This window comes from Symphalangus syndactylus, chromosome 17 (assembly GCF_028878055.3).
Source record: "Symphalangus syndactylus isolate Jambi chromosome 17, NHGRI_mSymSyn1-v2.1_pri, whole genome shotgun sequence".
Classification (NCBI taxonomy): domain Eukaryota; kingdom Metazoa; phylum Chordata; class Mammalia; order Primates; family Hylobatidae; genus Symphalangus; species Symphalangus syndactylus.
This window is the reverse complement of record NC_072439.2, coordinates 19,138,671-19,157,302: the sequence shown is the minus strand read 5'-3', so window position 1 is coordinate 19,157,302 and position 18,632 is coordinate 19,138,671. Positions and strand designations below refer to the sequence as shown.

At 44.9% G+C, this 18,632-nt stretch overlaps 1 protein-coding gene across 1 annotated transcript; it reads right to left on the bottom strand.

The window, feature by feature from the left end:
- Positions 1 to 569: 569 nt before the first annotated feature.
- Positions 570 to 15,411, bottom strand: LOC129466528 (pregnancy-specific beta-1-glycoprotein 4-like). The gene is made up of 6 exons (XM_063620044.1): positions 15,348 to 15,411; positions 13,750 to 14,115; positions 7,836 to 8,114; positions 4,957 to 5,235; positions 4,313 to 4,567; positions 570 to 637 (listed from the first exon to the last, which is right to left on the bottom strand). The coding sequence occupies exons 1-6, from the start codon at positions 15,409 to 15,411 to the stop codon at positions 570 to 572; spliced, it is 1,311 nt and encodes a 436-aa protein (XP_063476114.1).
- Between the last annotated feature and the right edge of the window lie 3,221 nt (positions 15,412 to 18,632).

The following is an 18,632-nucleotide window of genomic DNA, read 5'->3' as shown; positions in this document are numbered from 1 at the left end:
CTGGTGTCATATGGCTAGTGACAGGTGGATCTGCGATTTGATTCTAGGACTATTTGACCTCAATGCTAATGATGATGGTAGTAATATAGCAGCTGACATTGGATCCTCTGTGTGTGGCATCTTGTTTCATTGACTACATTAAACCTTTAAAGAATGGTATAAAGAAAGCACTCTCATTGCAATTTTCAGGTGAGGAATCAGAGGTTCAGAGAAGTTGAGTTTTGTGCAAGAAATGTACAACTGTAAACTCTCACATTAAGAAAGAAGAAAGATCTCAGGTGAACAACCTACTTTAATACTTCAGGATATGAAAGAAGAACAAACTGAACCCAAGCACAGTGAATGAGGGAAATAATAAGCATTAGAGTAGATATAAATAAAATGGAGCATGGAAAGAAACAAAATTAATGAAACCAAAAGTTGATTCTTCAAAATAAAATCAACAAAATTGACAACCATTAACTAGATTGACTAAGAAAAAAAGAGAAAAGTTTAAAATTACTAAAATCAGAAATGAAAGTGGACTCCGAGCATGGTGGGTCACGTTTTAGTCCTAGCACTTTTGGAGGTCACAACCGAAGGATTTCTTGAGACCAGGTGTTTGGACCAGCATAGGTAACCTGAGGGGACCCTGTCTCTACAAAAAAAAAAAAAAAAAAAAAACGAATTAGCTTGGCATGGTGGCATGCACCTGTAATCCTAGCATCTTGGGAGGCTGAAGAAGGAGAATTGCTTGAGCCCAGGAGGATGAGGCTGCAGTGAGCCATAATCACACCACTGAATTCCATCCTGGGCTGGCCGGCAGAGTGAGAGTCTGTCTCTCCCTCTTCAAAAAAAAAGAGAAATGAAGCATGAAGAGATTACTACCAATTCTAATAAAATAATGATTACAAAAGTACTATAAATAGGCCGGGCGCGGTGGCTCACGCTTGTAATCCCAGCACTTTGGGAGGCCGAGGCGGGCGAATCACGAGGTCAGGAGATCGAGACCACGGTGAAACCCCGTCTCTACTAAAAATACAAAAAAATTAGCCGGGCGTGGTGGCGGGCGCCTGTAGTCCCAGCTACTTGGAGAGGCTGAGGCAGGAGAATGGCGTTAACCCGGGAGGCGGAGCTTGCAGTGAGCCGAGATTGCGCCACTGCACTCCAGCCTGGGCGACAGAGCGAGACTCCGTCTCAAAAAAAAAAAAAAAAAAAAGTACTATAAATAATTGTGTGCTAATAAATTGGATAACCTAGATGAAGTAGACAAACTCCTAGAAACACACAAAAATATGAATAGAACTATAATCAGTAATAAGATTGAATCAATAAAAGCATTTGATGAAATTCAATATTTTTTCATAATAAAAACATTCTAAGGTTGGAAGGAAACCACCTCAACATAAATTCAATATGTGAAAAATCCAATGCTAACATCATACTCCATGCAGTAAGACTGAAAGCTTTCCCTGTATGAGCAGGAAGAAGACAAGGATGTCTGCTTTTGACTCTTTTATTCAACATAGTATTGAAAGGTCTAGTCAGAAAAATTAGGCAAGAGTTTAAAAAAAGACATTCAAATTGAAAGGAAGGAATAAAATTATTTTTGTTTACTGATAACTTGAACTTATATGTAGAAAATCCTAAAGAAGGAACAAACCTATTAGAATTAAGAAATAAATTCAGCAACGTTGCACAATACAAAATCAACATTCAAACGTCAGTTGTATTTCAACACACTAACCATGAAAAATCTGAAGGGAAATTAAGAAAAAAAGATTTCAATTTATATTAACATCAAAAAGAATAAAATATTTAGGAATAAGTTTAAGCAAACAGCTGAAATAATTGTACCTGAAATCTACAAAATACTGCTGAAAGAAATGAACTATGACATCAATAAATTGAAAGATATATTTTCTTTTCATGAATTGGAAGACTCAATATTGTTAGGAGGACAGTGCTACCCAAAGTGAGCTGCAGATTCAATACAATTCCTATCAGAATCTCCGTGACATTTTTGCAGAAAAAGAAAAATCTGTCCTAAAATTTATATTGAATCTCATGACTCTAAATAGACACACAGCTTTGAAGAGGAAGAATGAAGCTGGAGGACTCACACTTCCTGATTTCAGCATTTACTACAAAGCCCCAGTAATCAATACAGTGTGGTACTGGCATAAAGGAGGACATAGAAATTAGTGAAATATAATAGCCCAGGAAGAAATGCTTGCATATATGGCCAAATGATTTTCGTCGAGTGTGCCAAGATCGTTCAGTGGGGAAGGGACACTGTTCTCACCAAATCATATTGGGAAAGCTGGATATCCAAGGGCAAGAAGAGTGGAACCTTTAACTAACACCATGTAAAAAATTAACCCACAATAGATCAAAGATCTAAATGTAAGAGCAAAAACTATACAACTCTTAGAAGAAAAGCTTCATGATACTGGATTTCACAATGATTTCTTGGTTGTAACAACAAAAGCATAGGCAACAAATAAAATGGATAAAATGGACTTCATAAAAATCAAAATGTTTTACGTATCAAAGAACATTATCAAGAAATTACAAAGGCAACCCATGAAATGATACAAATATTTACAAATTATATGTGTGATAAGAAATTAACTTCCAGAATACATGAAAAGCTACAAGTCAACAACAGCAAACATCCAAAAACCCAATTACAAAATGAACAAAGGATTAAAATAGAGTTTTCTCCAAGGAAGATATACAAATATCCAATAAGCTCACGCAAAGTTCCTCAGTGTCACGAATACTTAGAGATATGCAAATCAAAACCACAATGTTACACCACCTCACACACTTTAGGATGGCTTTGATAAACAACAACAATGGCAGCAACAAAAAACAACAGATGTTTTCAAGTAGATGGAAAAATTGGAGCTCTAGTGCATTGCTGATGGGAATGGGAAACGTTATAGCCACTGTAAAAGGTGGTGTGGCTGTTTCTCAAAAAATTAAACAATAGATTACCATTTGATCCAGCAATTCCACTTCTGGACATGCTCCTTATAGAATTGAAAGAAATTTGAACAAATATTTGTACACTGATGTTCAGAGAAGCATTACTCACAATAGCCATAAAATGGAAACAACTGAAAAGTCCACTGAAAGAGAAGTGGGTAGGCAAATGAGGTGTATCTATACATTGAAATGTTATTCAACCTTAACAATGAATAAAATTCCAATACATCGTGCAAAATGGATGAACCTTGAAGATATTATGCTAACTGAAATAAGCCACACACAAACGGATAATTATTGTATAATTCCATTTATAAAAGATAGTTAGAATAGCCAGTTATGTAGAGACAGAAAGTAGAATGGTAGGTGCTAAGGGTTAGGGGAAGAAAGAGTGAGAGTTACTGTTTATTGAGTACAGAGGTTTAATATGGTAAGAGGAAAAAGTTCTGGAAATGGATAGTGTGATGGTTACACAACACCAAATTGCACACTTAGAAATAGTTAATGGTAAGTCTTATATGAGATATATATAAAGTGTCTGGTAGTCTTACCCTCTCTATAATTACACACTTTTTGGCACTGCCCCTTTCCTGCCATGCAGAGCCCCAGGGGTGAATCTCCCTATTTCTCCAGCTCTGTGTCAGTCACTGTCCTCTGTAGTGAGTCCCACGTGCTGTGCCCACAGCCTCATACAGCCGGTGATTTCAGAGCCAGGACGCAGCTCCGGAGTCTGCCCTGAGGCTCCCTCTCTTCTCATTTCCCTGCAGCCTGGCCCGGGGGAGGCTTGTCTTCAACTGGCAGCTCGATTTAGCCAAATTCAGGACAGGCCACAAGGGCTCTTTCTCCACACATGCTGGTCCCACCCAAGGTGGAGTCAGGCATGGCCAGTCACCAGAGGAGCCCGGAGCAGAGCAGGAAGCAGAGTCTGAGCTGCTCCTCCCTCACCCAAGGGGCTTCCTCCTCTCATTTGGGGGAAAAGTGTGAGCTTGTTTCGAAGCATCAGATGTTCTTTGTAGCTCATTTAATAGGTACAAGCAAACAAAGACGTGGCAGAAGGGGATGTGTTGGTGACAGCGAGAATCTACTACATAGGGCTCAGGGCTGATAAAGCCCCCTCCCTACCTTTCTCAGGCCAGACAAAAAGTCAGCCATGAGAAAACAGAAAAACAAGGAGAAGAGAGTCTGTAGAGACAAATTGGGAGGGTTCAGGAGGAGAATTTGGGATTTGCTTGTGCCCATGGGACACAGGCTGGGAATAAGAATGTTTTCCTGACTCTTCTCTGAAAGCCAGATAGACTCCACCTAAAACCCTACTGCAAGGATGCTGGGATCCACTTACCAGGGACTTTGACTGTTACGGATCTGGAGCTTTCCATGCCAGTGGCTGAGTTACGAACAGAGCAAGCATAGAGCCCGCTATGCTTTGTAGTAATTTGGGGAATAGAGAGATTTTGTCCTGATAGCAGAAACTTCCCATTAATTGTCCAAGAATATTCTGCCGGTGGGTTAGAGTCCGCGAAGCAGGACAAGTAGAGGTTTTCTCCTGAACGGTAATAGGCGAATGAAGGGTAAATGCTGGGGAGGTCTGGACCATCTGGAGCAAAGAGAATAAAGCCACAGGTGATGTCATCCACGGGAAGGGGATGCTCCTGGTCTCTTAAAGGGACACAGTGACCCTCTGAGCCAAGACACACCCTCAAGTCCCAGCCAAACCCCCTCTATGTTCACTGAGCCGAAGCCTGAGGTCTTCACCTGTTTCTCCCATCACAAGCTGTGGGCCACAAGTCTCCCATGACAAGAGCGTCCCCTCCCCTTATATTCTTGGTTAAGGCTGTGCCAACCCAGGGCAGGGAGTCATGGGCAGCTCAGATGTCCAGAAGTAAAGGTGTCTATACTTGGAACAGAGGAAACTGAGAGGCCTGGCCTCTGGCCGTTTGGATTTAAGCTTGTGTCCTGTCCCACAGAGGAACAAAAGATACTCACAGAGGACATTCAGGGTGACTGGGTTACTGCGGATGCCACCATCTCCTTCCCGTATTTCACATTCATAGGGTCCTGTTTCATTTCTCATGACACTGGGTAGAATGAGGATCCTGTTTTCAATGGGTTGCTTTACCCTGAGACTGACTGGGAGGCTCTGACCATTTAGCCACCACCTGTAGGTGAAGTTCTTACTCTCAGGTTCGCAGGTGAAGGATAAGACATCCTTATTCTCCCTGGGGTATAAGTTGTTGATGGTGATGTATGGCTTGGGCAGCTTCGCTGTGTGGATAACAGAGAGAAGATTGTCCTGTGTGGCACCTTTGATTCCTCTACAGGCATCCTTCAATCAGAGTTGACATCTCCCACCTCTCAGCCCACTGAAATCCTTGAAAGCCAATATCTGTTGCATGTGTCACAAGACAGATGCATGATGATCTAAGGGCTCAAAGACTGTGAGGCCGTCTGCTCTGTCTTAGGGGAGCACAGACTTTCTCAAGTGTCAATTGAGAAGCAGTGTTGGTTCATGGACAGACACATCAGTGGGAGTCACAGTCCCTGTTACCCCTCCCAGTAACTCCCTAATCAGTTGACTGGCTGGGTCTCCTTGTGTTCCTTACCAGGAATGTGCAACTGCTGGGCCCCTTCCAAATTCCATCCTACGTTTCCCCCCTAGATGCGATTTCTCTGCAGCTTCCATTTCCAAGGACATTCTAGAGATGAGTTATATTGGGACTTCGCATTGTCCTGAAACCCCGAAGATACTGAGCAGCCAGGCCTGGGACTGGGTGTTTCAGCAGCAATAACACAGGGGAGACCAGAGTCAAGCCTGGAGGTCAGTTCTGTCATCAGGCAGTGGAGGCACAAGGTGGGGCAGTTTTTTGCAGGTGTTTCATGAGGACTTACTTGAACCAGTGCCTTCTAAAGATAGAACAGAATGCAAGGAATGATCTAGAAAGAGTGAAGGGGACAGGCAAGAGCTGGTGGCTTTGGAGCAGAACCATGTTCCCTGTCCTGGGTTCTTTAAGTTTCCTCTCCTTCTGCAGAGGGCAAGTTAGGACCATGTGGATCTTTCCAGAAATACATGTGGACATTTGCAAATGCAGAACTGACTAGAGGAAAGGGTGGGAATGAACTGCTGGAAATCTGATCCTCATGGGCCATGTGTGTTTGATGGATATGAGACAAACTTGGAGAGAAGTCTTGCAAATATTTTCTTTCACTGGACATTCTACTCTCTGATTCCATGGATTCGACTACTCTAGGGACCTCATGTAAGTGGATTCCAGAGTGAATATGAGAAAAGAGTTCTGGTTGCCAGGAGCTGGGAGTGGGGAGAATCAGAAGTTGTTCATGGCTGTGCAGTTTCAGTTATGCAAGGTGGGGAGGTTCTAGAGATCTGCTGTACAGCTCGATGCCTATATTTCACACAGATTGAGTATTTCTTCTGCATAAGACTTAGGACAAATAGTGTTTTGGATTTCTGACATTTTTTGATTCTGAAATATTTTTCATATACTTACTGGTTTAGCATCCCAAATCTGAAACATTCAAAATCTAAAATGTTCCATACTGGCCATGCTGCACTCGTATATTTTTGAAGGCTTTGGGATTTGAGAAAGGCTGATTGTTATTTTCTGTGTCATCAGAACTTTCCACCTTTTCATGGTTGCATCTTTTTCTCAGCGTTTCTGTTGTGGCAGTCATTAGTGAGAGCCTGTCATGTCAGATTTCGGACAGAGTTTTCTAATTGTGAAAAAATGTTACTGGGATTCTGGTAGGGGTTGCATTGAATCTGCAACTCACATTGGGTAGTATTGTCTTTCTAACAATGTTGATTCTTCCAATCCATGAAAATTAAATGTCTTTCCATATATTGATATTGTCTTTAATTTCTTTCAGCAATGTTTTGTAGTTTTCAGGGAATAATCATTTGACCTTTTTGGTTAAACTTATTCCAAAATATTTTATTCCTTCTGATGTTAAGTGAATTGAAATTCTTTCCTTAATTTCCTTTGAGATTGTTCATTGTTAGTGTATAGTCTAAAGAATGATCTAGAAAGAGTGAAGGGGACAGGCAAAAGCTAGTGCTTTTGGAGCAGAAACATATTCACTGTCCTGGGTTTTTGATTTTCCCTCTCCCTTTGCAGAGGGCAGGTGGCTCTTCCCTGATAACTAGATAGACTGCACTGGAAAACATATTGCCAATGCTCCAGGGATCCACTTACCAATGACTATGATCCTCTTGATTATGAGATTTGTTCCTCCAGTGGTTGAGTTACTGATGAAAGAGACATAGACCTCTCTATACGTTTTAGTTATTTGGGGGATAAAGAACGCTTGTGCTGATTGTTGGAACTTCCCATCAATCAGCCAAGAATGCTCTACCAGTGGGTGAGGGTCTGTCAGGCAGGAGAGCTTGGGGGCTTCTCCAGTATGGTAATAGGTGTGTGAGGAAGAAATGGTGGGGGCATCCAGGCCATCTGGAGCAAGGAGAATAAAGTCACAGGAGATATTGTCAGAGGGAAGGGAAACTCCTGGTCTGTGGAAGGGCCACAGTGGCCCTGTGAGCCAAGTCACGACACTGAAGTCCCAGCCAAATCCCCGCTGTGTTCACTGATCTGGAGCCTGAGACATTCACCTGTTTCTCCCATCACAAGCTGTGGAGCCTGAGTCTCCATGACAGGAGCAGCCTCTTTTCTCCAATTGTTGATCAAGCCTAGGCCTACTCTGGTTTGCCTGGGGCAGAAAGTCATGGCTAGCTTTGATGTCCAGGGGTAAAGGTCTCTGTACTTGGACCTGAGAGGGACTGAGAGGCCTGGCCTCTGACCATGTGTATTTGGGATGGCAACCTGGCTCCCAGAGGAACAGAAGATACTCACGGAGTAGATTCAGAGTGACTGGGTCACTGCGGCTGGCACTCACTGGGTTTCGTATTTCACATTCATAGGGTCCTGTAATATCCTTTGTGACACCAAATAGAAAGAGGGTCCTGTTGGTTTCAGACAGCTGCAACCTGTGAGTCACAGGGAGGCTCTGACCATTCATCCACCACAGGTAGCTTGCATCCGGAGTCTCAGGATCACAGGTTAAGATCACCATCTCCATGTCCTCCCTGGGGTTTAAGTTGCTGCTGGAGATGGAGGGCTTGAGAGAGTCCACTGTGTGGAAAACAGAGAGAAGATTGCCCTGTGTGGCATCTTTGATTCCTCTAAAGGAATTTTTCAATCAGAGTTGGCATTTCCCACCTCTCAGCCTACCCAACTCCTTAAAAGCCTATGGCAGGTGTGTGTGTTACAAAAGTGATGCATGGCAATCTGAGGGCTCAGAGATTGTGAGGCTGCCTGCTTTATGTGGGAGAAGCACAAACTTTCTTAAGTGTGAATTGAGCAGCAGCATTGGGTCATGGAAAGACACAGGACCAGCAGGCACAGCCCCTGGTGCCTCTCTGAGTCCCTCCATCTCCAACTGCCTGCCTGGCCCACCTGGTGGTCCTCACTTGGAGCATGCAGTGCTGGAATCTTCTTAGTTTCAGTCTTACTTTGTCCCCCAAGCTATGTTTCCTCTGCAGCTTCCCTTTCCAAGGACATCCTAGAGATGGATGATGGAACTTCCCATTGTCCTTAAACCATTTGGGTACTGGAAGGCCTGGCCTGGGACTGGGTACTTCAGCAGAAATAACACAGGGGAGAGACCACAGTCAGGCCTGGAGGTCAGTTCAGTCATCAGGCAGTGGAGCCACAAGGTGCGGGAGTTTTCCCAGGTGTCTCATAGTGACTGACTTGAGCCAGTGACCTCTAAAGACAGAGAAGAGTCGAAGGAATGACCTGCAAAGAGTGAAGGGGACAGGCAAGAGCTGATAGCTTTGGACCGAGACCATGTTCCCTGTTCTGGGTCCATGATGCTCCCTTCCCCCTGTAGAGGTCAGGTGAGGACCATGTGGATCTTTCTAGAAATACATGTGGATGTTTACAAATACAGAACTGACTGGTGGAAAGGGTGAACATGAACTGATGATGGAAGTCTGGCCCTCATGGACCATATGTGTTTGGTGGGTATTAGACCAATATTTGGGAAGAAGTCTTGCAGATACTTTCTCTCATTAGACATTCTATTCTGTGATTCTGAGTTTGACTACTCTATGCATATCATATCAGTTGATTCCAGAGTGAATCAGAGGGTAGAATAGTAGTTTCCAGGAGTTGGGATCAGGGGAATAGGGCGTTGTTCCCTGCGTGTGCGGTTTGAGTTACGCAGGACGAGGATGTTCTAGAGATCTCCTGTACAGCCTTATGCCTATAGTTCATACAGATAAACTGCTCCTTATGCAGAGAGCTTAAAACCAAGTGTTTTGGGTTTCTATTTTTTTTATTTTGGAATATTTGCGGTATATATACAGGTTTAGCATCCCCAATCTGAAAAATTTATAATCCAAAATGCGCCAGTGAGCACTTCTTTTAAGCATCACATCGTAGGTCAGAAGTGTTGAATTTTGGAGCATTTCAGATTTTGGATTTCTGGATTTGGGATGCTCAATTTGTAATACTGTAATTTTCCACTAAAAAGTTGTCAGGAGTTTAACCTCATGTTATGTTCTGACTCTAGTAACAACAACAACAAAAAAATTTGGAGGAAATATTAAAATGTTTTCTTAAGTGGAAATTTTCACTGATGGTCCAAACATCTAAGATCAATTGCTGGTAGTAGTATTTCGCTTGAGACCGAAATAAGGTTTAGGTGTGCCATGAATTCCAGCAGGATCACATAATGCTCAAAGAAAGATGCCAAAGTTGATTTGAAATTCGCAACTCCTTAAGAAGAGAGAGTCCCGTTAAAAGGACAGAACTGGTCAGTGCGTCAATTACATAAAGGGAGGAATGATGCCAAATTAAAAGAAGAGATGTGTGTTATGTTAGTAAATATAGAAAGAACTCCTTGCTTCTAATTTCTGTGCAGAGTTAGGAAAAATGGGGAGGACCCCAAAACTGGTATGTGAAATGCTTTCTTCATTTTCTCTTAAGCTCAGGAAACACCACTAGGGTTTAAGTTTGTGTGAATTAGGAAGAGTCTAAGTGAGATGCCAATGGCTCGTGTGTGTCCCCACACGAAGAACTCCAACGTGTGAAAACGGCATCATCATGAGGAAACAGTTGTATGTGACACAGGTAGTAAAACCATCAGATAGCGCCCACCTGGCCAACTCCAACTGGTCCCCAAATCCACCAGTATTCCCATTACGTGTATGTTACAGCCTTTGTAGTTGTCCCACAACTAGAAAATTTAAAAATTGCTATTGTCAAACCAAAATATTAAATATGAAGTTGAATATGTTGTTTTTTTCTCCACTCTTTTTGAACTTTCCTGTTTCAGTTTTGGAAGTTTCTATTGACACATCCTCAAGCTAGAGTTTCCTTCCTCAGCTGTGTGCAGTCTACCAGTAAGCATCAAAAGCATTCTTCATTTCTCTAACAGCATTTTTCTTTCTGTGACAGAGTCTCACCCTGTCGCCCAGGCTGGAGTGCAGTGGCATGATCTCAGCTCACTGCAAGCTCCAACTCCCGGGTTCACGCCATTCTCCTGCCTCAGCCTCCCAAGAAGCTGGGACTACAGGCGCCCGCCACCATGCCTGGCTAATTTTCTGTATTTTTAGTAGAGACGTGGTTTCACCATATTAGCTAGAATGGTCTCTATCTACTGATCTTGTGCACGCCTCGGCCTCCCAAAGTGCTGGGATTATAGGTGTGAGTCTCTGTGCCCAGCCATCTCTGAGGGATTTTAGCGAGTTGTTGACTTCTGAGTTTGTTCAGGTTTTTACTTAGTGTTAGAACCGAGAGACAAATTTCAAGCTTGTTTTGTGCCTGACAGGAAGCCAGAAGTCTCTAGGAAGTGACCGGAGAATGTGAGCTCCATGGCAGGTTGAGGATGGAGTCACGAGTGAAACGGGTAAAATGAGCCCGTGGACTTTGGGGACTGCAGCACTGTCCAGCCTCTGACACCCAGGTGAGTCAGTGCAAAGATTACAACAGTGACAGCAAACTAGCATGGCTGACTCCATCTGGCATCTAGTCTCTGGTTGGCTGTCCTCACTCATTCCTGGGCATAGGCCAGGCTAACCTTGGGAGGAATTTAGTTTATGGTTTAACCTTGAAGCAAGAATGAGAATAGTTCCTCCATAAAACGAACACCCTTACTTTGCCCAGGGACTGCCTTTGTAAAACTAGTGAAAGACCATGAGATTAAGATGATAGGAGGAAACTGAATTCTGCTAAAATGTAGGCACAATTTCTATAATCCCTGACTGCTCAAATGTCATTTGGCCAGAGTTTACAAAATTTGTAACTAATTGCTCCTGTAGATAACATCAGTATTGTAGAACGTGAGATTGGTCTTTGGAGATGTTTCTCATTCTTTTGCATTCTGGCAACCGGCTGACCTCATCCATACCTATGACTAATGGCTCAGCCAGTCATGTGGTCCCTACCTAGAGGCAGATTCAAGCACAAACAGATCATTTCCCTCCGCCCGCATGATTCCATCACCAAACAATTAGCAGTACTCATTTTTTAGTCCTGTGTCCCTCAAACTTTCCTTGAAAATCTCCAACCCCTGATCCACCGGGGAGGCTGATTTGAGGAATAATAAACCTCCGTCCTCCTGTTTGGCAGACTTGGAGTCGTTAAAATCTTTCTTTACTACAAATCACCATTTCAATAAATTTTTTTTGTATGTGTGCAGGAGGCCAGAAGAACTTGTCTGGCAATTATAAGAGTCGATGGAGGAACTGCCTATCCCTGTCCCATGGTCTTGTCCACAGGTCAGCCTCACAAAGGGAAAGAGACCTGGATGGGAATACAGTGGCAGGTCATTCTCTTAGTGACCTGGGGACATTGGCTCGAGATGAAGCCTGACAGGAGTGGCAACTCCAGTGATTTCTGCACCTTTCCTATTTCCTGGGAGGTGGGCCAGGCCACAGTGTTAGCGGGAAGGGAACAGAACAGCCAGCCTAGCTAGAGGGAGTGTCTGGGGAAGGCCTAGGGGTGGAGGAAGAAGCTGTGCAGGACAGGGCTTGCCAGTCAGAATGAAGTGGGAGGAAGATGAGGGACACAGAGAAGCAGAGAGAGGCAGAGACACCATGGCAGTGAGCAGTGAGGGCTACACTGACTTCAGAGACCCCAGGGACCAGGTGCCCCGAGTTCCACAGTCCAGGACCAAGGAGCCCTGAGAACCCCCCAGTGGCCAAAGAGCTTCAGAGTTACATGAGGTGGGGTGGCTTTAGCAGCAGGAGGTAGTGGGGGGATGAAACATGGGTGTCAGCCTCTGAAGGACAAGGGACAGGCGTGGCTAGAACCTCGTAGGATTCTGCATCCAAGATCCAATCTCTAAAGAGGTTTTGGATCATTCATTTCTTCATTCGATTCCTTCATTTGTTATGTGAGAACTCCTGAGTGCGTGTCTCTCGCTTGCCCTCTGCTGTTGCCGGTTGTGAGTGAGGAAAGAAAACAAGGTCCTCTCCTTGATCCTCTCATGACAGTGACATGGATACTTTGGGAAATACAGGATTTCAGGTTCAGTGATGGGGGTGAAGATTTGAGGGAGAGGTCTGGACTTTTTTTGCACTGACTCTGACGGTTGAGGCAGGTGATTCAGTTCTGGGGTACAGACTAATCAGCTGACCATTTGCTCTCACTCCTCTGAGGTTTGGATGCCTAAGAAGAGAGGATTTGAGCCAATAAATGACTATGGGGTCCTTGGAAGCCAGTAGGCCCTCACTTCTGGTGGAGGAGAGGATGGGCCTGTGGCTGCAGACAGACCTCATGTGACCCTGATCTCCCCTTTGTGTTTGTGTGACTCTGGTTCAGTGACTGTGCCTTCCTGTGCCTCAGTATTCTCTGAATCAAATAAGCTAAATGGCAAATGGACTGTGGCTTTTCATGCTATCTGTGAATAAATTTTAAATTATTCACAGTCACCTGACCTAATGCTTGGCACAGTGGAGGTGTTCACACAAACAGCATTTATTATTAATTTCCTTCCATGAGAAAGCACCTTTAGGTCAGATCCCTGTGGACAAGCTGCTACCATGTACATTTTCTCTCTTCTGTTTCTGCTTCTGGAGACATTAGACTCTCTATGGACTGTCCTAAGCCTCCCAAGGCAGTTGGCTGATGGTCCACAAAGCTCGTCTTTCTGTCCTCTCCACTCTGAGTCTCAGGTGAAGAAAGCTCTATCCTTGCCCAGATGAGGCTCTGAGGGCTGAGCCCTGGCTGGTGAGCAGCTCCAGGAGACACAGTCCTCAGACAGCTGATAAATCCTTGGTCCCAGTAAGCCCTGCCAAAGAAGCCAGAGCGCAGCCCTGGCACAGGCTCCTCAGCTTTATCTGGAGTAAGGATTTAGGGACAGGGGTTTGGGGTTGAGGTTTCTAGGGCTGAGCTTCTCTGAGAGTATCTCAGGTGCCCCTCAGGCCACGCCATACTCAGTTCTCCAGGGTCTTTCCCAGGGTGAAATTTATGAAGAGGGCATGAGGTGCTTGGCTGAAACTGATCTCCTGCTACTGAGTCCCCACATCAGACTGTCCTTCCTCTGCAGCAAGTGTCTGCAGGGTCTGGATGCGGGAAAGGAATTCTGATCTGTTGAAATTTGTCTCCTCTGTGTGTGTCCTGCACTAAATGCCCAAACCCCAGCATGGGACATAATGCAGAGGGGGAGACAGGCACAGTCCATGCCTGACAATCCTGTGTGTGTAAAGTAGAAATGACCCCTGCCCCCAGCACCCAGGGATCATGTGGAATCACTCACGGTATAAGGTGTAGGTGAAATGTCCAGATTCTCCTCTAATCCCATCAACTCGCTGTCTGATGTGTAAGGTGTAGGATCCTGCGTCCTTCCGGGTGACATTCTGGATCAGCAGGGATGCATTGGAATATAGTGTTTCTCGTCCACTGTATGCAGGCCCATATATAATTATTTGACTGGCTACTACATATGATGTAATGTAATTGTGGAGGTCCATCATTCGCCCTTTGCGCCAGCTATAGCTGGCAAGATTATGGGGCAAATTGTGAACAAGTAGAAGAACATCCTTCCCCTCGGAAACTTTGGGTGGCTGGGCTTCAATCATGACTTGGGCCATGGTAGGTGGGTTCCAGAAGTTTAAAAGTGATGCTAGGAGGTGGAGAGAGCATCAGTTAATATTGAGACCTATGTATTGGGGTGAAAAGATGGGGCCCTCGGTCCTGAGAAGTTCTCTTCAAACCACAGCCTTGAAGACACACACACACACACATACACGCCCATAAAAACACATACACACACAAAAGGGGCATGTTTGTGTGTGTGTCCTACTGTCCTACTAGGTCAAGGCCAGCAGCATGACCCCCATTCCTTCAACACTTCTGACCTTGGCATTTTTCTGTTTGGAGTCCTCTTACCCGGGGGTCCGCACAGCCCCCTCCACAGTGCCCTCAGGTCCTCCTCACATCAGAGCATCCTTAGACTTCTTTCCTGACACCACCTTCAGAGACCCTCGGTCTTCCCTTTCTGACCTTTCCCTGCTCTGCTCCCTCCAGGGTTCTTGTCAACACTTGACCTCACATTCTAGATCTCTTTGCATGTCTGTCTTCCTCCCCATGACAGCGTGAGCTCCGTGAGGACAGGGACTTTTGTGATCCTGGTTGCGCCCCAGTGCCTGGAATAGGCTGCACACTCTTGTAGATGTGAGTTCTCAGGGCCCTCCACGCCCTGGGTGTTTTTGTTTTCTCCCAATTGTCGAGGTTTTTTGCTGAGGACAGTGTTTGATGCCCTGTTTATATTTTTATTTGAAGTGTCATCTGATATAGTTATTATTATCATTTTTCAAAATGTGGTTGCCCCTTATGATTAATCAGGAAAGCAGAACACTTAAGATTTTCCTACCTTTTACCAATTCCGGTTCAATGTGGCTTTCCTGTTTTGACCCCTGTCCCTCTCTGGTGTATTTTCCCCTATCCAGGCTCCAACAGAGCCTTCTTTCCTTCTTTTATTCTTTTTTTTTTTTTTTAGACAGAGTCTCGTACTGTCGCCCAGGCTGGCTTGCGGTGGCTCTCTCTGGCCCACTGCAACTTCTGCCTCCCGGGTTCACGTGATTCTCCTGCCTCAGCCTCCTGAGTAGCTAGGATTACAGGAGCACACCACCATACCTGGTTAATTTTTTGTATTTTTAGCAGAGACAGGGCTTCACTGTGTTGGCCAGACTGACCTTGAACTCCTGATCTCGAGCTCCTGATCTCGTGATCCACCCACCTCAGCCTCCGAAATTGCTGGCTTCTTTTATTTTTTAGACCCCCATCCTCTCAGGAGACCCCATCCAGTGACTCTGCTTCCTCCTCCTGTCCTCCCCCAGGAAGTTCTCTCCTCACCTGTGAGCAGGAGCCCCTTCCAGGTGATGCACTGTGTGCACGGAGGGGCTGAGAGGAGCCCCATTGTCTCTGCTGCCTGTGTGTTCTCCTCTGTGGAGATGAGCCTAGGATCCAGAAGCTTCCTGAGCACGGCTGTCAGCTGTGCTGTCTTTCCTCCTTCTGTGCTGAGCCTCTTCCTGGGGCAGGAGCAATTCTTAGGCTCATGGGCGGGGTCAGGCCCAGGACACCTCTCTGTCCCCTCCTCTCTCTGTCCTGCCTCCTTGTCCCTACTTCTGTTTTTCTTTTTGTCCATGTTTCAGGTCCCTGGGAATTGTGGAGGCCTCTGCCTTTTTCAGCAGTGACTCTTTCACCAAACCTCAACACATACTTTGTGCAGACACACACACAGACAGAAGAGACACACACAGACCACACAGTCACACACATACCCTGCAGGTTGGGCAAACACAGTCCTGGGCCTCAGCCTCCTGCTGTCCCCATGGCTCTGGATTGGGGTGCACATTCACGCCCTTTGACCTCTTTCATTTCCATCTGGCTCTCCCCTTCAGTGCAGGAAGCTGGAGCTCCACCAGGTCCCTGTCACAATGACGCCCCATTGTGCTGTGGGTAAGCTGTGTGTTGCCTGGTGAGAGGGACGCTTCTTTTCTCTAATCGTGTCTAGCATGGCTGCAGATTCCAAGGATGGACATTCAGGACCTGGGTGTCCCAGAGGAAACTGTCCTTCCTGGAGGTGTGCAGGGTGAATCTCTCATGCCTCTTGGGAGGAGAGGCCTGTGCTGGTTGCTCAGTGGGGGCTGTGAGTCCCATAGTCAAAGGGATATTTCTCAGTCACTCTATGGCTCCCTGGGGTCTGGCGGCTGAGGTGGAGCTCAGGGTTTCTCATGTTCTTCCTGACCATCTTTGATGTCCTCTCTTCTCTGCCCAGCTGATTGTCCTGTGGTCACCACACCTTCCCCATTGTGGTGAGTTACCCAGGAACCCCGCAGGACATGGCTCGTTGAGACGCAGGATGGGGAGCCTGGGACACAGCAGGGGTTCAGAGCTGGAGAGGTTCATCCCGACTAACTCCGTGGCCATGATGGGCTCAGCCCTCCATGTGCTGACATGGAGACTTCCTGAGCGAGCGAGAGAGAGAGAGAGAGAGACCTATTGAGTTAGTTATTATAGCATTTACCGATCTTTCCTAACAGAACTGTTTCCCTGAACTGTAAAAATTTCCATATATTGCATACACAAAAAGAATGGGAGACATAGAGACCATGGATAGAAAGGAAGAACAAATTTGCAACAGGATAGCAAATTAGGAGACCCATTACCAACATCCGGATGGGCTGCCTGAGGCTGTGTTCAGTCCAGAAGCCTTTGAATAACATCAGGGTGTGTCCTGTCCAGAAATTCTCAGCTGCTCCAGGACATCCCCCAGCCTCATGTGATGGTGAGGTTCTCCATGAAAGGAAATTCGTTTGAAGAGAACCTTGAAATTAAAGGGAAGATTTGAGGTTTGCTCCATACTCACCATTCTGATGTTTCTATCTTCTCTTCTGATCACAATCCCGGATGAGAACTCCCAAATAAAATGGCTGTGTTGTCTGGGAATCTATCCATGGTTCTTTGTCACCGAGAAAGAATTCAGGACCTGGAAACACATGAGTAGTGGGTTTAGGAGTGAAAATTTTAACAGACAAAAAAGAAGAGAGAGAGAAAAAGCTTTCTCATACTGAGAAAGCAGTCACCCAAGAGAGGGTCTCCAATTTGGGGTGGAATGCAATTGATTTTGTACAGAGACTTGAGGAGGCAGTGATTGATTTACATAGGGTCCAGGGGATTGTTTTGACCAGGTGTGCCATTTACATAACCTGAGAAAAGACTGGCCCTCCCACCCTAATCTTTTATTATGCAAATGTGGCTTCTACCTGGTGGTCACCATGACACCTGCACATGTGGTGACAAGGAAAAAAGAGCAGGAGCTGCCATATTGGGTGTACCTGGCTCTTAGCTGCCTGCATCTACATATGCTTATCTATGCTTGCAGCCTGATCATTCTGTCTGTTTTCTGTTAGAAATTGTTTGGGGCTGCTTTTTATTAAAGGAAAATTCCACCAAGAATTCTTTTACCCTTTCTAGCTGCCTAAAAATAATTTCTCAATAATTCCTGTATTAAGACCCCTTTAGGAAAACAGAAAAGATGACACAGACTCTCCTGTAGGGGAGCAACCATAGTTTTGTTTCTCATGGAACCCCAAGAGTTGCAAGTGAATGGATTTCTCTCAGGTCTAAAACTCAGCTATTTTCTCCATTGTATTACCTGACCTCTTTGCCTTTTACATTACTTTGTACTGTAAAAATATTTGACCCTGTGTGTAACGGTTGCTGGGTCAGTGGTAAGAGCTATGGTTTTGAAGGTGACTAACAGTGGTTATAATAAATTATTCTAGCTTCAGAGGGGTACTCATTTCTTTGCATGTTTAGATGGAAAAGACACAGTTTAAACAAGTAGGGAAATGCCTTTGTAGCAAAGTACTCTGTGGAAGTGTTGCACAGTATGGTCCCCGTTGCATTTTCCTCTTCTTGGGGACCGGGGATTCAGTGAAATCCTTGATTTTTAATGTCTAAATGTTGTCCCTTCCAACTGGTTCTCTTTTTTGCATATTTAAATGATTAGAATCAAAAAATTGCAAAGACTTTGTTGGCCCTCTTCTTTAATGGGCTCTATCTTGAGCACAGTGATTCAGTTGAAGAAGAGAGACCAAATTAAAAGCTACATCTCTAAATAAACAACAGGTGCTGGAGAGGATGTGCAGAAATAGGAACACTTTTACACTGTTGGTGGGACTGTAAACTAGTTCAACCATTGTGGAAGTCAGTGTGATGATTCCTCAGGGATCTACAACTAGAAATACTATTTGACCCAGCCATCCCATTACTGGGTATATACCCAAAGGATTATAAATCATGCTGCTATAAAGACACATGCACACGTAAGTTTATTGCTGCACTATTCACAATAGCAAAGACTTGGAACCAACCCAAATGCCCAACAACGATAGACTGGATTAAGAATATATGGCACATATACACAATGGAATACTGTGCAGCCATAAAAATTGATGAGTTCATGTCCTTTGTAGGGACATGGATAAAGCTGGAAACCATCATTCTCAGCAAACTATCGCAAGGAGAAAAAACCAAACACCACATGTTCTCACTCATAGGTGGGAATTGAACAATGAGAACACATGGATGCAGGAAGGGGAACATAACACATCGGGGACTGTTTTGGGGTGG